At 46.8% G+C, this 19,541-nt stretch overlaps 1 protein-coding gene across 3 annotated transcripts in view; it reads right to left on the bottom strand.

The window, feature by feature from the left end:
- Nucleotides 1–19,541, bottom strand: part of map4k3a (mitogen-activated protein kinase kinase kinase kinase 3a) — a 182,455-nt gene that overhangs the window by 87,051 nt on the left and 75,863 nt on the right. For all 3 annotated transcript variants that reach the window (XM_056281131.1, XM_056281133.1, XM_056281132.1), the window contains 6 exons: nucleotides 16,116–16,171; nucleotides 15,030–15,077; nucleotides 13,586–13,628; nucleotides 7,232–7,304; nucleotides 5,209–5,340; nucleotides 4,910–4,972 (listed from right to left, as the gene is read on the bottom strand). In XM_056281131.1, coding sequence (XP_056137106.1) covers nucleotides 4,910–4,972; nucleotides 5,209–5,340; nucleotides 7,232–7,304; nucleotides 13,586–13,628; nucleotides 15,030–15,077; nucleotides 16,116–16,171 — 415 coding nt within the window. The remainder of the gene's footprint in view (nucleotides 1–4,909; nucleotides 4,973–5,208; nucleotides 5,341–7,231; nucleotides 7,305–13,585; nucleotides 13,629–15,029; nucleotides 15,078–16,115; nucleotides 16,172–19,541) is intronic.

The raw sequence follows: 19,541 nt of genomic DNA, 5'->3' as shown, positions 1-19,541 counted from the left end.
GGACAAGATCAGCTGGGTGTCATCAGCATAACAATGGTAAGAGAAGTCATGCGCGAATAACAGAACCCAGGGATGTTGTGTACAGGGAGAGAAGGAGAGGACCCAGAAGCAAACCCTGTGGGACACCTGTAGTCAGTCTGCGAGGCTCCGACACAGCTCCCCTCCATGTCACCTGGTAGGAGCGACCTGTCAGGTCGGATGCAAACATTGAGAGTGCAGAGCCTGTGACACCCAGCCCCTCGAGGGTAGAGGGGAGGATCTGGTGGGTCACTGTGTCGAACACAGCTGACAGGTCCAGGAGTATCAGGACAGAGGAGAGAGAGTTTGGTCTCGCAGAGTGCAGCGATTCTGTCACTGCAAGGAGGGCCATCTCTGTTGAGTGACCCACCTTGAACCCAGACTGGTTGGGGTCCAAGAGGTTGTTCTGGTGGAGGTACAAAGAAAGTTGGTAAAAGACAGCACGTTCGAGAGTTTTGGATAGAAAGGGTAGAAGGGAAACCGGTCTGTAGTTTTTGACGTCAGAGGGGTTAAGTGATGGTTTCTTGAGAAGGGGGATGACTCTAGCAGTCTTGAAGGCAGATGGAAAGGGATGGATGAGATGGGTTAGAAAGGGAAGGAGTTCAGGTGCTATAGACTGAAGAAGAGGGGAGGGGACCAGGTCAAGGGAGCATGTGGTGGGGCAACTGGATGTGATGAGGTTGAGGACCTCGTCAGGGAAGAGGGGAGCGAGGTGGGGGAGGGTGGGACGTGGAGAGGTGGGGGAGGGTGCAGAGGGTGGGCTAGTGCAAGGAGCGCTAACCGGGTGGCGAGAAAGGAGGATCTGATGTCGTTTACCTTCTTGTCAAAGAAGTTAGTGAAGTCATCAGGGAGAAGGAAGGAAGTAGGAGGAGGAGGTTGGGGTTGAAGAAATGTAGAGAAGGTTTCAAAGAGTTTCTTAGGATTGGAGGCAGAGGATAGGATTTTAGAGCAATAGAAGGCAGCTTTAGCAGCAGAAAGGGAGGAGGAGAAAGTGGAAAGAAGAGACTGGAAGTTGAGAAGGTCCTCTGGGAGTTTGCCTTTTCTGCACTTGCGCTCTGCCACTCTCAGGCTCCGTCTGTCAGTACGTACTGAGTCGGTCAGTCAAGGGGCAGGTGGAGTTGGGCATGCAGGCCTGGAGGTGAGGGGACAGAGATTGTCCAGAGAAGAGGAGAAGGTGGAGAGAAGTAGATCAGTAGCAGTGTCAGGGGGTAGGAGAGAGAAAGATTCAGGTGTAGGGAGGATAGAGGTAACAGAGGAAGAAAGATCAGTGGCGGAGAGAGAGCGGAGGTGTCTATGGGTGGAAACCATGTGGGGAGGGGGAGGGGCAGAGGAGGGAGAAGAGAGGGAGAGAGAGTAGGACATGAAATAGTGGTCAGAGAGCTGGAGAGGAGTAAGAAAGAGATTGGAAATAGGACAGTGTCTAGTAAAGATAAGGTCCAGCTTGTTGGCGGCCTTGTGGGTAGGAGGAGAGGGTGAGAGGTGAAGGTCAAAGGAGGAGAGGAAAGAGAGAAGAGGATCTAGCTTGTCAGTGTGGATGTTGAAGTCACTGAGAAGGATAAGTGCAGAGTCATCAGCAGGGAAGTGCGAGACAAGTGTGTCAAGCTCCTCCAGAAACATATAATGATATATTATATATATTATATTATATTATATATATTGACATAATGCATCTATAATATGTCTGTATTGTACATATCATATTTTAAAAATATATATATTACGTTATATATATTGTATTATGATATATTTTAAACATATATAATGTTATATATATTCTATTATATAATATTTTATATATAGATAATTTTATATATGTTCTATCATATATTACATTTTATACATATATGCTATATACTATTATATGATATCATATTTCATATATATATAATGTTATATATATTGAATTAGATGTTATATTTTATACATATATATATATACTATATTATTAACTTTGTTAAAAGAAACACTGAAAACAAAACAAAACAAACAGGTAACACTGTGTTGTTAACTGTTTGTTTTTTGTTTTGTTATGATTTTTGTTTTCTTCGCTCTGTTTTTTACGTTTTTGGTGGTGTCGTTTCTGGGAAATGTTGGATGTGTTTTTTGTGTTACACTGCTGTGGGCTGGGGAAGGGAAACTTCATTTCTTTGTGTATGCAAGTACGTCTAAGAAATGACAATAAATTGTTCCTGATTCCTGATTCAATAGTAAGGAGAGAGCTCAACAAATAAGGAGCAAAATAATCCAGTGAGTCATAAATAATTTACCTGACTCACTGGATTATATATATATATAATATAATATAATATAATATTATATATATATAATATTATATTATATTATATTATATATTTTATAGATGATATTGTGGCGGACACTAGGGGCTGTGTCTCTCACCCAGCAGGGCTGTGAGCTGGGGGGCGTGGTTTACGTCGAGGCGTGGTTTACGTTAGGGGCGTGGTTTACGTTGGGGGCGTGGTTTACATTCCCGGGCTGTCTGGTGCAAGGTTGTTCCTGTTTCAGTTGGTTTTTGGAGCTGAGGAATAAAGTTCAAACTCGCCTTCGTCTCCTGTGTTTTTCCTCATCCTGCCACAACATAACATTTAAACCCAGCCACTGAGGATGCACAAGCCAGTGCATTGTTAGTGCCGGTCCCAAGCCCGGACAAATGGGGTGGAGTGCGTCAGGAAGGGCATCCGGCGTAAAATCTGCCAAATTAAATATGCGGATCATAAAAGTTGTGAGACCTGCTATGTTATATGGTTTGGAGACAGTGGCACTGATGAAAAGACAGGAGGAGGAGCTGGAGGTGGCAGAGATGAAGATGATAAGATTTTCATTGGGAGTGATGAAGAAGGACAGGATTAGGAAGGAGTATATTAGAGGGACAGCTCAGGTTGGACGGTGTGGAGACAAAGCAAGAGAGGCAAGATGGAGATGGTTTGGACATGTGTGGAGGAGAGATGCTGGGTATACTGGGAGAAGGATGCTGAATATGGAGCTGCCAGGGAAGAGGAGAAGAGGAAGGCCAAAGAGGAGGTTTATGGATGTGGTGAGGGAGGACATGCAGGTGGCTGGTGTGACAGAGGAAGATGCAGAAGACAGGAAGAAATGGAAACGGATGAAAAATAGCAGGCGCAAATAAAAAGATGATGATGCTTTTAATCCAAAGTGCCAAGGGACAGAGTGGGGACTCAGCAGATATGCTGGTGTGTCCAAAGGAAATGTGCTGCAGTGCTGAGCAGCAGTCTCATCAAGTCAGTGTGACGTGGTGATGTGATGTGATGCTGGTGTGTGATGGTGCTCATCACTGCTGGTGTGATGCTGGTGTGTGATGGTGCTCGTCACTGCTGGTGTGATGCTGGGGTGTGATGGTGCTCATCACTACTGGTGTGATGCTGGTGTGTGATGGTGCTTGTCACTGCTGGTGTGATGCTGGTGTGTGATGGTGCTCATCACTACTGGTGTAATGCTGGTGTGTGATGGTGCTCATCACTGCTTGTGTGATGCTGGTGTGTGATGGTGCTCATCACTACTGGTGTGATGCTGGTGTGTGATGGTGCTCATCACTGCTGGTGTGATGCTGGTGTGTGATGGTGCTCATCACTGCTGGTGTGATGCTGGTGTGTGATGGTGCTCATCACTACTGGTGTAATGCTGGTGTGTGATGGTGCTCATCACTGCTTGTGTGATGCTGGTGTGTGATGGTGCTCATCACTACTGGTGTGATGCTGGTGTGTGATGGTGCTCATCACTGCTGGTGTGATGCTGGTGTGTGATGGTGCTCATCACTGCTGGTGTGATGCTGGTGTGTGATGGTGCTCATCACTGCTGGTGTGTGATGGTGCTCATCACTGCTGGTGTAATGCTGGTGTGTGATGGTGCTCATCACTGCTGGTGTGATGCTGGTGTGTGATGGTGCTCATCACTGCTGGTGTGTGATGGTGTGTGATGGTGCTCATCACTACTGGTGTGTGATGGTGCTCATCACTGCTGGTGTGATGCTGGTGTGTGATGGTGCTCATCACTACTGGTGTGATGCTGGTGTGTGATGGTGCTCATCACTGCTGGTGTGATGCTGGTGTGTGATGGTGCTCATCACTGCTGGTGTGTGATGGTGCTCATCACTGCTGGTGTGATGCTGGTGTGTGATGGTGCTCATCACTGCTGGTGTGTGATGGTGTGTGATGGTGCTCATCACTACTGGTGTAATGCTGGTGTGTGATGGTGCTCATCACTACTGGTGTGATGCTGGTGTGTGATGGTGCTCATCACTGCTGGTGTGATGCTGGTGTGTGATGGTGCTCATCACTGCTGGTGTGATGCTGGTGTGTGATGGTGCTCATCACTGCTGGTGTGTGATGGTGCTCATCACTGCTGGTGTGATGCTGGTGTGTGATGGTGCTCATCACTGCTGGTGTGATGCTGGTGTGTGATGGTGCTCATCACTGCTGGTGTGATGCTGGTGTGTGATGGTGCTCATCACTGCTGGTGTGATCCTGGCACATCCACACAGGCTGCAGCATGCCCTGACCCACCATCACCACCACAGTCATCCGTGTGTGGATGGAGGGGATGTGGAGGGAGACCAGCACAACCCTCTGGATGACGGAGCTTCCAAACCAAACCAAGAAGAAGGTTTGACATGGAAAACTCCTGCCTCATCTCTTTATTGACCTTCATGAGATTTACTGACTGGCACTGACCGTTACTGAAGGTTACCGAGTGGGAGTGGAGGGTGTCTGTTCTGTTGTACCAGTCTGTCTGACTTCACTTTAATCTCTGCTCCCTGTCTTGTTCTATAACCTGACCCAGTTGTGGTGCTTTTGACCCCTGACCCTTTCTAAAGATGAAGACAGACGGATAGACAGATAGGTAGACAGATACTCACCACTTCATCTTGTCTTTCAACTTGGGGGGCTGAAAGTTACTTTTGGTCATCAGCAGCAGAGCCCTGCAGACAGACAGATGGGGGGGGGGTCGTTATCTTCCCAGAGGTCATCTGGCTCTAGACTTTACTCAGCTGCCTCACATCAGCAGCCCTTTAGCAAACACACCAGCATAGAGCTGATGTGGAGGTCAGGAGCTGCCGAGGACCACTACTTATCTCTCACACACACACACACACACACACACACACACACACACACACACACACACACACACACACACACACACACACACACACACCTCATGGGGTGCAGGTGGAACATGGGTGGTTGGAGTTCGGCGAGCTCGATCGCTGTGATCCCCACGGCCCAGATGTCACACAGGAAGTTGTAACCTCCCTTCCTCTCCACCGCCGCCACCTCTGGAGCCATCCTGGAATCACAACACAACATCTGCATCCTGCCGTTACGCGCCAGCTGTTGAGCCGGCCAGCTGGCCGGCCGGCTTCAGAGCTGCTGCAGCGCTCACGGTGGCGTGGTGGACCTCACCAGACATGCCCACACACCAATTCCACACCTTTCCTGTTCTACACCTACTCTGTTGGAGCCGACCATGAGGGCGAGACATGGCGAACTGTCAAAAGTTCCTGCTTCCTCCAGAAAGATCAAATCCAACCAATGAAATGCAACCAGGAAGCGTTAGGGAGGCGAGTAACTCGTAACACAACATCAGACCATTTAGTCTGATCACAGCTGATAGGACACTACCCGACATCCGTTTACACCTAACATGACAGCGTTTAGTTGATTCATATTTCCGGTTTGAATGTTGAGGTGTGTGTCTAAGCATACAATGGCCCAAACAACACAAACAAATCTGTTTTCCAGGAAGGAGAAGCAACACAGATTGATATAAAAACCTAAGACTGAACACATGTCGTAAATATTTTGGTACATGCTGCTAGCTAGATACAGCTACATTACAACATGAATAGTTAACTAAACGGATGAAGAAGACGTTCCTCCATCTCAGGGTGCCTTCAATAGCACCGCTAACCGGTATTACCGCCCGTCACCACGAGAGGGGGTGCTGGCCACCATGTTTTATTATGACGCTAAAAGCAACGTTAACCGGCATTACCGCCCGTCACCACTAGAGGGGGTGCTGACCACCATGTTTTATTACGACGCTAAAAGCAACGTTAACCGGCATTACCGCCTGTCACCACTGGAGGGGGTGCTTGCCACCATGTTTTATTATGACGCTAAAAGCAACGTTAACCGGCATTACCGCCCGTCACCACTAGAGGGGGTGCTGGCCACCATGTTTTATTATGACGCTAAAAGCAACGTTAACCGGTATTACCGCCCGTCACCACTAGAGGGGGTGCTGACCACCATGTTTTATTACGACGCTAAAAGCAACGTTAACCGGCATTACCGCCTGTCACCACTGGAGGGGGTGCTTGCCACCATGTTTTATTATGACGCTAAAAGCAACGTTAACCGGCATTACCGCCCGTCACCACTAGAGGGGGTGCTGGCCACCATGTTTTATTATGACGCTAAAAGCAACGTTAACCGGCATTACCGCCCGTCACCACTAGAGGGGGTGCTGGCCACCATGTTTTATTATGACGCTAAAAGCAACGTTAACCGGCATTACCGCCCGTCACCACTAGAGGGGGTGCTGGCCACCATGTTTTATTATGACGCTAAAAGCAACGTTAACCGGCATTACCGCCTGTCACCACTAGAGGGCAACATGTTTCATTATGACGCTGAAAGTTTAGAAAATGTGCTGCTGGGAGACCGGAAGTGGCCTAAAGTCTGGCGGTAAAGCCACACCAGCGAAACATCTCATGACCTCGCCGTGACGTCATCACATACTGATCAGTACTACAGTACACACGGGTCAGTGTGCGGACTCTTTAACCCGCTCTCTGCAGACCAGTTGACTTTCACTCTGTGGGAAAGAAAAGGACCCCCCCCCCCCATGTGGAGTTGCACCACTGCTGTCGTTCTTACACCGCCCGTCTGTGTTTAATCATAGCAGGGTGAAGCTGGTAAACTCCTGGGGGAACAAAGGCGTTATTTAACATTCATCATCTGAAGTCTTTGCCTCCCGTATTCATTAGATCACATCAGCCCAGAAGTCTCTCTCTCACTCTTTATCTCACCCTCTATCTCTCTCTCTCTCTCTCATAGAAGGCTGACGGCAGCATCATAAGAGGAAGAGGATCGATGAAGGGGTGTGTGCGTGCGTGTGTGTGTGTGCGTGCGTGTGTGTGTGTGTGTGTGTGTGTGTGTGTGTGTGTGTGTACCAGTAGGGTGTGCCGATGAAGGACTTCCTCTTGGCAATGGTCATGCTGATCTGAGCCGACACACCGAAGTCCGCTGTTAGCAGGAGACATACGCACACACACACACACACACACACACACACACACACAGAACTTGTAAACTACACAACAGATGAACTGGATTCAAACCCACAACCCTCTGACTGTCAGACACAGAGCTGAATCACTGTGTTTTGCTGTGTAGTCCTGAATCAATGAGTCATTTACATAAGGAAGACAGACAGTCTGTTACACGAACCATAAATCATGACTAACAAATGACTCTAATCATGCAAATGTTTATGCATGAGTTACACTGCCCGACTAACAAGCTACAGGACAGTACTGGTGATGGTCTTCATGCATGCTCAATGACCCAGGTAAGGAAATCACAGCAAGGCAAAGCCGCCGCCGCTGTCCAACATCAGTAGAGATGAGAGGAACACTCTCACGACTCTCAGTAAGGACAATAACATCATCATCCTTCCAGCGGACAATGGCAGATGCACTGTCATATTAAACCAGAGAAAGTCATGACGTTACTTAGCAACACAAATACTTATGAGTCCCTGAAATGAGATCGAGGCAGTGGTTACAAGAAAAATGTGATATATTGTCTGAAGCTGTTAGAACAGGACAATGCTATTGCCAGAATGTTGTACCAAGGATTATAATTCTATATGAATTATAGATTAATATGCACCAGAGGGTGTGCTCCAATTATCGCGGCATCACACTGCTCAGCCTCCCTGGGCAAGTCTACTCTAGGGTGCTGGAAAGGAGGCTCCGACCGATTGTCGAACCTTGGATACAGGAGGAACAATGCGGATTCCGTCCTGGCCGTGGAACTACAGACCAACTCTTTACCCTTGCGGAAGTGCTGAGCGGGGCATGCGAGTTTGACCACCCAGTCTACATGTGTTTTGTGGACTTGGAGAAGGCTTACGACTGTGTTACCCGGGGCACTCTGTGGGGATACTGTACCGGGGCAGCTGCTACAAGCCATCCAGTCCTTGTATAACATTCTCAGCACAAAGTCAAACAGGTTTTCGGTGGGTGTCGGACTCCGACAAGGTTGTCCCTTGACTCCAATTCTGTTTGTGATATTCATGGACAGGATCTCATTTTGGGAACCTCAGAATTGCATCTCTGCTCTTCGCAGATGATGTGGTTTTGTTGGCTTCATCAGAACGCGACCTTCAGCGCACACTGGGGTGGTTTACAGCTGAGTGTGAAATGGAAGGGATGAGAGTCACCACCTCCAAGTCTGAGGCCATGGTTCTCTACCAGAAAATGGTGGATTGCTCCCTCCGGGTTGGGGATGAGTTGTTACCTCAAATGAAGGAGTTCAAGTATCACGGGGTCTTGTTCACGAGTAAGGGTAGGATGTAGCGGGAGATTGACAGGCGGATTGGAGCAGCATCAGCAGTAATGTGGACGTTGTACCGGACCGTTGTGGTGAAGAGGGAGCTGAGCTGGAAGGCAAAGCTCTCAATTTACCAGTCAATCTTCATCCAACCCTCACCTATGGTCATGAGCTTTGGGTAGTGACCGAAAGGGTGTGATCATGGATACAAGCGGCTGAAATGAGTTTCCTCCGTAGGGTGTCTGGGCTCAGCCTTAGCGATAGGATGAGGAACTTGGACATCTGGAGGGAGCTCGGAGTAGAGCCAGTCACTGCTCCTTTGCGTTGAAAGGAGCCAGTTGAGGTGGTTTGGGCATCTGATTAGGATGCCTCCTGGGTGCCTCCCTTTGGCGGTTTCCCGGGCCCGCCCAACCGGGAGGAGACTCTGGGGTAGACCCAGAACTCGCTGGAGGAACTACATGGCCAATCTGGCCTGGGAATGTCTTGGGATCCCCCATGAGGAGCTCGAGGGCATTGCTGGGGAGAGGGATGCCTGGAGTGCCCTACTTAGCTTGCTGCCACCGTGACCCGACCCCGGAGAAGCAGCTGATGATGAAATGAGATGAGATTATACCCAGGGGGCGCTACACCTAGTCTGTATTGTTTACCTAAGATACATAAACAGGATGTGCCATTACAGCCTATTGTTAGTATGATTAACTCAGTGACCTATAACCTCTCTTAAGTTTCTGCATCTATTCTTAACTCGCTGGTAGGCAGTAATGAACATCACATTAAGAACACTATGGGTGTTGTGGATCAGGTGAGGGACATCATCATGGAGGAGGATGAAACAATGGTCTCTTATGATGTTACGTCTCTCTTCACGCGTGTTGTGGAGCAGTGGAGGAAGTCCATATGAAATTACAAAACGATCCCACCCTTAGCAACAGCGCCCCCCTTAACACTAACCAATTGTGTCTGCTCCTGAAGCTGTGTCTTCAGTCCACATACTTCACATACAGGGGGCAGTATTATAGGCAGAGGCATGGGGGCGCTATGGGTTCCCCAGTGTCACCTGTAGTGGCCAACTTGTATATGGAGGAAGTGGAAAAGAGGCTCTGATGTCCTATCCAGGGACACCACCTAGCCACTGGTTCAGATTTGTGGATGACACCTGGGTTAAAATTAAATCTCAGGACGTAGCACATTTCACCACCACATTAACTCTGTGGACACCACATCAAGTTCACCAGGGAGGATGTGGAACATGACAGGGTAGCCTTCTTACACTGTGAAGTTGCAGTTGGTGATGGGGACATTTGATTGTTGATGTTTACCGTAAACCAACACATACTGATCAGTACTGAAGGTTTGACTCTCATCATCCACTGGAGCACAAACTAGGAGTCAACAGGACGCTGGACCACTGAGCTGACAACATCCCCACCCACACAGCGGCCGGGGAAGAGGAGAAATCCCACATTAAACAGGCCGTGGTTAAGTGTGGTGATCCTAACTGGGTGTTTGTCAAAGCCAAGAAGACCCCAAAAAGTGGACCAGCCGATCGAAGAGAGGGGAAGGACAACAGCTGTCTAAGTGTAAACCAGTGGTGATGCCGTATGTGGTGGAAGTGTTGGAAAAGCTGAGTTGCTTTCAAACCCCAAAACACGCTGCACCAGAAGTTGTTCCCCAAGGATTGGGTCCCTCAGCACAAACAAAGCAATATAGTGTAGCTGTTAAGTGCCATGAGGATTGCTGTGACTTGTACATTGGGGAAACTAAACAGACGCTGTCCAAGAGGATAACACAACACAGGAGAGCTAACACGTCGGACCAGGACTCCACAGTCTACACCAGGGGTGTCAAACTCCAGGCCTCGAGGGCCGCAGTGTCTGCAGGTATTTGTTGCAACCATGCACTACACCACCTGATTTAACTAATTAGCTCACCTCCTGGATCAAGGAGGGAAAGGAACTAGTTTAATCAGGTGGTGTAGTGCATGGTTGCAACAAACACCTGCAGACACTGTGGCCCTCGAGGCCTGGAGTTTGACACCCCTGGTCTACACCATCTACAGGCCAGGACTCCACAGTCTACACCATCTACAGGCCAGGACTCCACAGTCTACGCCATCTACAGGCCAGTGGCCACTGTTTCAGGGATGAGGATGTGTACAACCTTGATAGGGAGGAACGCTGGTTTGAATAGGGAGTCAAAGAGGCCATCTATGTGAAGAGGGAACGACCATCATTGAACCGAGGGGGGTCCTAAGAGTACATTTGTCACCATCTTACAATGCTGTGATTGCAGCTATTCCCTAATCCTCTGTGAACAGTACACACGGCCATTGTAACTCTAGTTAATGGTCACGGTAATTTGCATATGAAACCGATCATTGGTTTGGGTCGTTATGCCACTGTATTGTTTATAAGGGTGGGGATACCTGCAGTTACTGTATTGTTTATAAGGGTGGGGTACCTGCAGTCACTGTATTGTTTATAAGGGTGGGGTACCTGCAGTCACTGTATTGTTTATAAGGGTGGGGTACCTGCAGCCACTGTATTGTTTATCAGGGTGGGGACACCTGCAGCCACTGTATTGTTTATAAGGGTGGGGACACCTGCAGCCACTGTATTGTTTATAAGGGTGGGGTACCTGCAGTCACTGTATTGTTTATAAGGGTGGGGACACCTGCAGTTACTGTATTGTTTATAAGGGTGGGGACACCTGCAGCCACTGTATTGTTTATAAGGGTGGAGCTACCTGGAGGTGAGACTGAAGAGGTCACTTAGATGATGATGAAACGTTCCTCTCAGTAATCGTTGTGTCCAGATGAACTGATTGAACCTTGGTGTTTATTCCTGAAAGTGAATGCTAACCTAACCACGCTGTTATCACTGACCTGAACAGAGATCAGTGGTGGATTTTCTTATGTGTCCAGCTCTCCATACTGGTTATACTGGTAACTGTGGGAATCATGACTGCAGCCTGTATGCTCAGACACCGTTACTGAGTGTTACTGGTGACCCAGTTTTCCCAGTCTCCTCCCAGATGGTGTCCCACATGTTAATCCCAGCCTGGAAAGGACGCTTCACATCACATATCAAAAGGCTGTCTTTCAGACACACACACACACACACACACACACACACACACACACACACACGCACACACACACACTTCTTGTAGAATCCCACAGTGTCCACACCGACCCCCTGGATGGAGACAGGGGTCACTGGGGTCAAGTCCCTCCTCAGATCAACAACCAGCTCCTTTGTCTTAGTCTTATTTAGACGTCATCATAGTTGAGTTTACATTGAATCAGTTATTGTTTACATTACATCACAGAACCTGGGGGAAAAAGTTCATCACTGAACTTCTCCAAACAAAAGCAGACACCAGCAAAACCAAAACTGATGTAGTTTACACCAAGTTGTGATGTAATATAAAATCAATGGCGTTGTGCCAACACTAGCTGGATGTAGTGAACCCTGATTAGGAAGGTGTTCATTTCACCAACACACACAGCAGACTTAAAGGACAGCATGGTTGTCAGGTAAATTTCTCAAAACAGGCATAAAATCACGGCGGCTAACCCCCCCCCCCCCAACAGCTTGAGGTTGAGTTGCCACTGAGCAGGGCATGTTTGACCCCCAACTGTGCCGGAGTACTTGTTAAGGCCACCAGCAACAGACTGGCTGTACTGGGCTGAGGAGCCTCCAACCAACATCAAGATGAAGGAAGACAGAAACATTGTGACCTTGCTAGTATGTTAAACAGAAATATGGCCGACATGCCCGCGTGTTGTAGAGGGGCCAGGAGAGAAGAGAGGTGGTCGATGGAGGTGGCTGTGTTGTAGAGGAGAAGAGAGGTGGTCGATGGAGGTGGCTATGTTGTAGAGAGGAGAAAAGAGGTGGTCGATGGAGGTGGCTATGTTGTAGAGAGGAGAAAAGAGGTGGTCGATGGAGGTGGCTGTGTTGTAGAGAGGAGAAGAGAGGTGGTAGATGGAGGTGGCTGTGTTGTAGAGAGGAGAAGAGAGGTGGTCGATGGAGGTGGCTGTGTTGTAGAGAGGAGAAGAGAGGTGGTAGATGGAGGTGGCTGTGTTGTAGAGAGGAGAAGAGAGGTGGTCGATGGTGGTGGCTGTGTTGTAGAGAGGAGAAGAGAGGTGGTCGATGGAGGTGGCTGTGTTGTAGAGAGGAGAAGAGAGGTGGTAGATGGAGGTGGCTGTGTTGTAGAGAGGAGAAGAGAGGTGGTCGATGGAGGTGGCTGTGTTGTAGAGAGGAGAAGAGAGGTGGTCGATGGAGGTGGCTGTGTTGTAGAGAGGAGAAGAGAGGTGGTAGATGGAGGTGGCTGTGTTGTAGAGAGGAGAAGAGAGGTGGTCGATGGTGGTGGCTGTGTTGTAGAGAGGAGAAGAGAGGTGGTCGATGGAGGTGGCTGTGTTGTAGAGAGGAGAAGAGAGGTGGTCGATGGAGGTGGCTGTGTTGTAGAGAGGAGAAGAGAGGTGGTAGATGGAGGTGGCTGTGTTGTAGAGAGGAGAAGAGAGGTGGTCGATGGAGGTGGCTGTGTTGTAGAGAGGAGAAGAGAGGTGGTCGATGGAGGTGGCTGTGTTGTAGAGGAGAAGAGAGGTGGTTGATGGAGGTGGCTGTGTTGTAGAGAGGAGAAGAGAGGTGGTCGATGGAGGTGGCTGTGTTGTAGAGAGGAGAAGAGAGGTGGTCGATGGAGGTGGCTGTGTTGTAGAGAGGAGAAGAGAGGTGGTAGATGGAGGTGGCTGTGTTGTAGAGAGGAGAAGAGAGGTGGTCGATGGAGGTGGCTGTGTTGTAGAGGAGAAGAGAGGTGGTCGATGGAGGTGGCTGTGTTGTAGAGGGGCCAGGAGAGAAGAGAGGTGGTAGATGGAGGTGGCTGTGTTGTAGAGAGGAGAAGAGAGGTGGTCGATGGAGGTGGCTGTGTTGTAGAGAGGAGAAGAGAGGTGGTCGATGGAGGTGGCTTACCCAGCTTGACGTATCCAGAACTGGTCAGCAGAATGTTGGCTCCCTTTGGACAGAAAAGAGAAAACCAAGATGTAAAGCTCCCATCCAGGTGTAAAGACCCAGCAAAGCTGAACTAGCCTCAGCACACACGTGTTTCACCGCTGGGTGAGGCACACTGTTGTCCCTCAAGTGAAATGTACAACAGAACAACTGAACGTTGTGAAGGAAAGGACGCCACCAACACACGCCATACATAGTGACGGGACGCGCACGATGACGCGCAAACTCCGCGCGGTCACTTTGACCGCTCATGGTCGTGGTCGTGTTCGGTAGATCTCATCATAACTTTTTTCCCGCAATTGATCTAAAACTCATTTTAATGCAAATATATATGCAAATATATATGCAGCTTTAGGAGCTTTCAGGGAGCGGCAGGTCTGCATCCCCCCCCCCACCCCAACAAAGTTATTAAACTTTAAAAATCCAAGAGGGTCACAATGACCGCCATGGTGGTTCTAGTGTTTTTAAAGTTGGAGGGTTTAAAGTAAAGCAGTTGTGTTACACAACAAGAAAACACAGCATGTTGTGAGAACTTGGTATTACGTGTGAATACGTAACTTGATAACGCCAACATGTTGGGCCTGATTCTTAAAATAAATGAACCCTAGAGAACCAGAACCAGAACCTAGAGAACCGCAGTGGTGTTCTGCGTCCTGCTCACCAAGACGTCCACTGTACCGTACTGAATGGAACTCGTGAGCCCTGGATCGTGAGAGGGATCGAACCGTGACGTTTGCGAATCGTGCCACCCCTAGTTTGTAATGAGCTAATCTAACCACGCCATTCAAACAACACATCCTCGTTCTCCCGCCTGAGCCACGTGTCAGATGACGTAATGACATCTCACAACGCTCGCGCAGACGATATGGGAGCCAGCATGCAGCAATGCATTCTGGTACATGTAGGCGCTGTGAGAGAGCGCGGGACAACACCGATCTCCCCGTTAATACTGTAACGTACACGAATAAGTAGACCCGTTAGCCCGGACCCTTTAGTCGACTGGTTAACGTTGTCGCCCGTGGTGCAGGAAATACGGGTTCGCATCCTGGTGGCAACGGTTCCCCAGCTGCCCCCTTGAGTTCGCTCCAATACAGTACACACTGACGACTTGGCTGCTTCGTCCTGATGGTCACATGATCAAACCCATCAGCAACATGTTCTTTTAAAGCAGCTCAGGAGGAGGTTGGAGAGGAGTTCTGGCTGCAGGTTTAGCGTGAATGTAAATATTTGTCCACATCGGACTTCTCTACTGTCTCTACTACTCCCAGATGGCGGGACAGGAAGTTTATTTGTGATACCAGGTGTTACACATGTTGTAAAACCTCTGTCCTGAATACGATGAAGAGTCAGATGAGGCTGACACTGAAACCTCAGGGAACATGCCAACATGCTAAGCAGAGCTTACCTTGATGTCTCTGTGCATTTTGCCTCTGTTGTGAAGGTAATACAGGCCCTGAGGAGGAGACACGACAGTCCACAATCTTAAAACATGTCATACTATCTGATGCCTGCTACCATACAAATTCATACTTTATGTTACAGCATTTTCATGTCAACAGCAGTTTCCGGTCCAGTGGCGGCCAGCTGTAAGCTAGCGCACTCATGTTGGTGGCACCAGTTTCTATCTTTACTGCCCCCTCCAACAGTCTGGACTTCATCTCGTTTTACTATAACGTAGCAACTCCATTCTAACTTAAACCTTTAAGCTAGTGGCGGTCTATTCCGTTGCCTACCAACACGGGGATCGCCGGTTCGAATCCCTGTGTTACCTCCGGCTTGGTCGGGCGTCCCTACAGACACAGTTGGCCGTGTCTGCGGGTGGGAAGCCAGATGTGGGTATGTGTCCTGGTCGCTGCACTAGTGCCTCCTCTGGTCAGTCGGGGCACCTGTTCAGGGGGGAGGGGGAAATGGGGGGAATAACAGGATCCTCCCACGCGCTACGTCCCCCTGGTGAAACTCCTCACTGTCAGGTGAAAAGAAGTGGCTGGTGACTCCACATGTATCGGAGGAGGCATGTGGTAGTCTGCAGCCCTCCCCGGATACGCAGAGGAGGGTGGAGCAGTGACCAGGACAGCTCGGAAGAGTGGGGTAATTGGCCGGGTACATTTGGGGAGAAAAAGGGGCAATAAATAAACAAAACTTTAAGCTACTTAAGGAGATGTGAGGATGCATCCAACTTTCCAAAATTCTCAATACTTTTTAAATGATCTACCTTTTGTTTTGATTGTCCACAAACGGACAGCAGAATGTTGGGTCTCGTGAGATGGCTGTTGACTCGCTGGCTGCTTAGGATTGTCTACTGGCAAGTTTGTACTGAACACCTCAGCAAGACTTTCATTTAGTCACATATTGTGCTCAGAAAATTAACTTTCTGGTTAAAAGGATCGGTATCCCACACAGCCTGTTCCCACATGGCTTCTGTCACATCAAAGTCAGGTTTTACAGGGTAAACCCAGTACCAAAGGGGCCTAAAACCAGCAGGGACCAGTACCTGGAGTGTCTCCCGAGACATGTAGGCTATCTGGGACTCTGTGAGAGGACCGGTCACTGGAAGAAAAACCAGAGAAGAAGAGTCAGAATCAGGTTATAATGACTAGTTATGACTTATGAGTATGAATGCTGCTCCAGAAGAAACAATGACTTATGGATTAACGATGATCAGTGGACTGGTCTGGACCCCCCTAAAGATCGTGGAATCATTTTGATTTGGCCCAGAAGGAAAATTTATTTGTAAAGTACATTTTACACAAGGCAATTCAAAGTGCTTTACATTAAGGCTTAAAAACACTTAAGAAATACAGAATAAGAAAAAGAAATTAGAAAATAAAAAGGTAATAAAATTAAGAAATTTTAAAGAGGCATTACAAGATAAAAGAATAAAAAAGGGTTAAACTGCAGGATCACAGTGCAAACTGGGAAATGTTCAAAGTGTAACTATCAGTAGGCTGAAGATGAATTTAAAGACAACGGAGAACATGGAAGTCTTGATGCATGCTCAGTAATCCAGGTAAGGAAACCACAGAGGGTTGAATCAGTTCACCTGGACACCACGTTTTTTGACAGAAACGAATCCTGATCGTCTAAGTGACCTCTTCAGTCTCAACTGAATGGAATGGAACTGTTTCTCTCAATAAATGTTGTGTCCCCATCAAATAATTCAACTTTCTGTGATGGAGAACATGAAAGTTTCTAGCCTGGTTTTAAAAATGGCCAGATCCGGAGGGAGTCATATATCTCCTGGAAGTCTGTTCAAGTGATGTGTAGCATAATAACTAAAGCAGAAAGAGCAGTTTGACCATCCAGACTGACCCAGTGCTGGACCTACTATGGCTCAGTACCAGTACCCTCTGCTTCTTTACCTATAGTACTGGTGTGGTTCTGTTTGCAGAAACTAAACCCAAACGTAGAGTACTGTTCTGATACTGTAAATCTAATGATCATGTTCAGGGCCAACCCTCATTCCAACCCTCACCTATGGTCATGAGCTTTGGGTAGTGACTGAAAGGGTGAGATCGCGGATACAAGTGGCTGAAATGAGTTTCCTCCGTAGGGTGTCTGGGCTCAGCCTTAGAGATAGGGTGAGGAGCTCGGAGGTGGTTGAGGTGGTTCGGGCTTCTGATTAGGATGCCTCCTGGGCGCCTTCCTTTGGAGGTTTTGAGTGGAGTTGCTGGTTCAGCTCCTCTGTGCTGATCTTAGTTGGACTTGGTCCTTATTCCTGAAAGCAAGCCTCTTATGTTTGATACAGTCCTCAACATCCTTAGTAACGAAGGACTTGTTGTTGGGATAATGTTTTATTGTCTTTGAGGTATCACAGCATCCACACAGGGATTAATATAAGCTGTGATGACTTGTTCAAATCAGATTCATGGAAGATGTCCCTGTCTGTGCTCAGATAACACCCCTTAAGAGTTTCAGTACTGCCAGTGGAGCAGGCTGTAACAGTTTTAACAGTAACAGTTTTAACAGTTTAACTATAACGGTTTTACAGTTTTAACTAACAGATTTAACTAACCATTTTACAGTTTTAATGGTAACAGTTTTAACTGTAACAGTTTACAGTTTTAATCGTAACAGTTTTAACTGTAAGTTTTACAGTTTTAATGGTAACAGTTTTAACTGTAACAGTTTACAGTTTTAATGGTAACAGTTTTAACTGTAACAGTTTACAGTTTTAATGGTAACAGATTTAACTGTAACAGTTTACAGTTTAAATGGTAACAGTTTTAACTGTAACAGTTTACAGTTTTAATGGTAACAGTTTTAACTGTAACAATTTACAGTTTTAATGGTAACAGATTTAACTAAGTTTTACAGTTTCAATGATAACAGTTTTAACTGTAAGTTTTACAGTTTTAATGGTAACAGTTTTAACTGTAAGTTTTACAGTTTTAATGGTAACAGTTTTAACTGTAAGTTTTACAGTTTTAACGGTTAAAGTTTTACAGTTTTAATGGTAACAGTTTTAACTGTAAGTTTTACAGTTTTAATGGTAACAGTTTTAACTGTAAGTTTTACAGTTTTAACGGTAACAGTTTTAATGGTAACGGTTTTAACTGTAACAGTTTACAGTTTTAATGGTAAGAGATTTAACTGTAAGTTTTACAGTTTTAATGGTAACAGTTTTAACGGTTACAGTTTTACAGTTTTAATGGTAACAGATTTAACTAAGTTTTACAGTTTTAATGATAACAGTTTTAACGGTTACAGTTTTACAGTTTTAACGGTAAGAGTTTTAACGGTAACAATTTTAACGGTAACAGTTTTAACTGTAACAGTTTACAGTTTTAATTGTAACAGATTTAACTGTAAGTTTTACAGTTTTAATGGTAACAGTTTTAACAGTTACAGTTTTACAGTTTTAACGGTAACAGTTCTAACGGTTACAGTTTTACAGTTTTAACGGTAACAGTTTTAACGGTTACAGTTTTACAGTTTTAACGGTAACAGTTTTAACGGTTACAGTTTTACAGTTTTAATGGTAACAGTTTTAACAGTTACAGTTTTACAGTTTTAACGGTAACAGTTCTAACGGTAACAGTTTTACAGTTTTAACGGTAACAGTTTTAACTAAGTTTTACAGTTTTAATGGTAACAGTTTTAACAGTTACAGTTTTACAGTTTTAACGGTAACAGTTCTAACGGTAACAGTTTTACAGTTTTAACGGTAACAGTTTTAACGGTTACAGTTTTACAGTTTTAACGTTAAGACTTTTAACGGTTAAAGTTTTCATGGTAACAGTTTTACCAAACAGTTTTACAAAAGTTTTAACAAGAGGTGCGATCCTCTTCAGGACTGAGCAGTAGACAGGAATGAGCTGAGCTGTGTTGGGATGAGAACTGAACAGCGGTGCTTTAGCTCCAGCTGTATAGGCATCCTGGGCATTTCCATAGCATTTGTCAAGAATTTTAGTGTTTCTAGGTATCACATTTAATACACTGTTCAAACCCAGGTAAAGACATCTCAAGTTTGCAATTGCTGAAATCCCCCAAAATGAGCACGGGAGCATCTGGTATGTTGCGACCGTCCCTTATGAATATTATGAACTTCCTGGCAGAACAGAAAAGCAGCAACATTGGGGCCTGATTTAGAACCACTGGTTTATAAAATGGGCAACAACTAAACATTTTCCACTGCATGTGTGCATTTTGTGCTGCTTTTTAACAAGGCAGAGTCAAACTAATACATTTTGTCAATAGGCCACAATATTTGGTCAAATCATGAAACTCACCTAGTTCTTTGACCACTTTACAAAGACCTTTAGCAGAGAAAAGGAAGTGTTCCGCCAAAGAACAGAGAAGACTCATGTGTTGACTTGTTGCTACAGCTGAGCGGAGCGTGGGCGTGCGGGTTTGAAGGCTGGGAAGCGGTGAGGCCGAAATCCTCACGTCTTTGTATTGAGCCTGCAGGGACCTGGTC

This window comes from Lampris incognitus, chromosome 5, assembly GCF_029633865.1.
Source record: "Lampris incognitus isolate fLamInc1 chromosome 5, fLamInc1.hap2, whole genome shotgun sequence".
Classification (NCBI taxonomy): Eukaryota; Metazoa; Chordata; class Actinopteri; order Lampriformes; family Lampridae; genus Lampris; species Lampris incognitus.
Note: the sequence above shows the minus strand (reverse complement) of the source record. Positions and strands in the feature narration are given on the sequence as shown.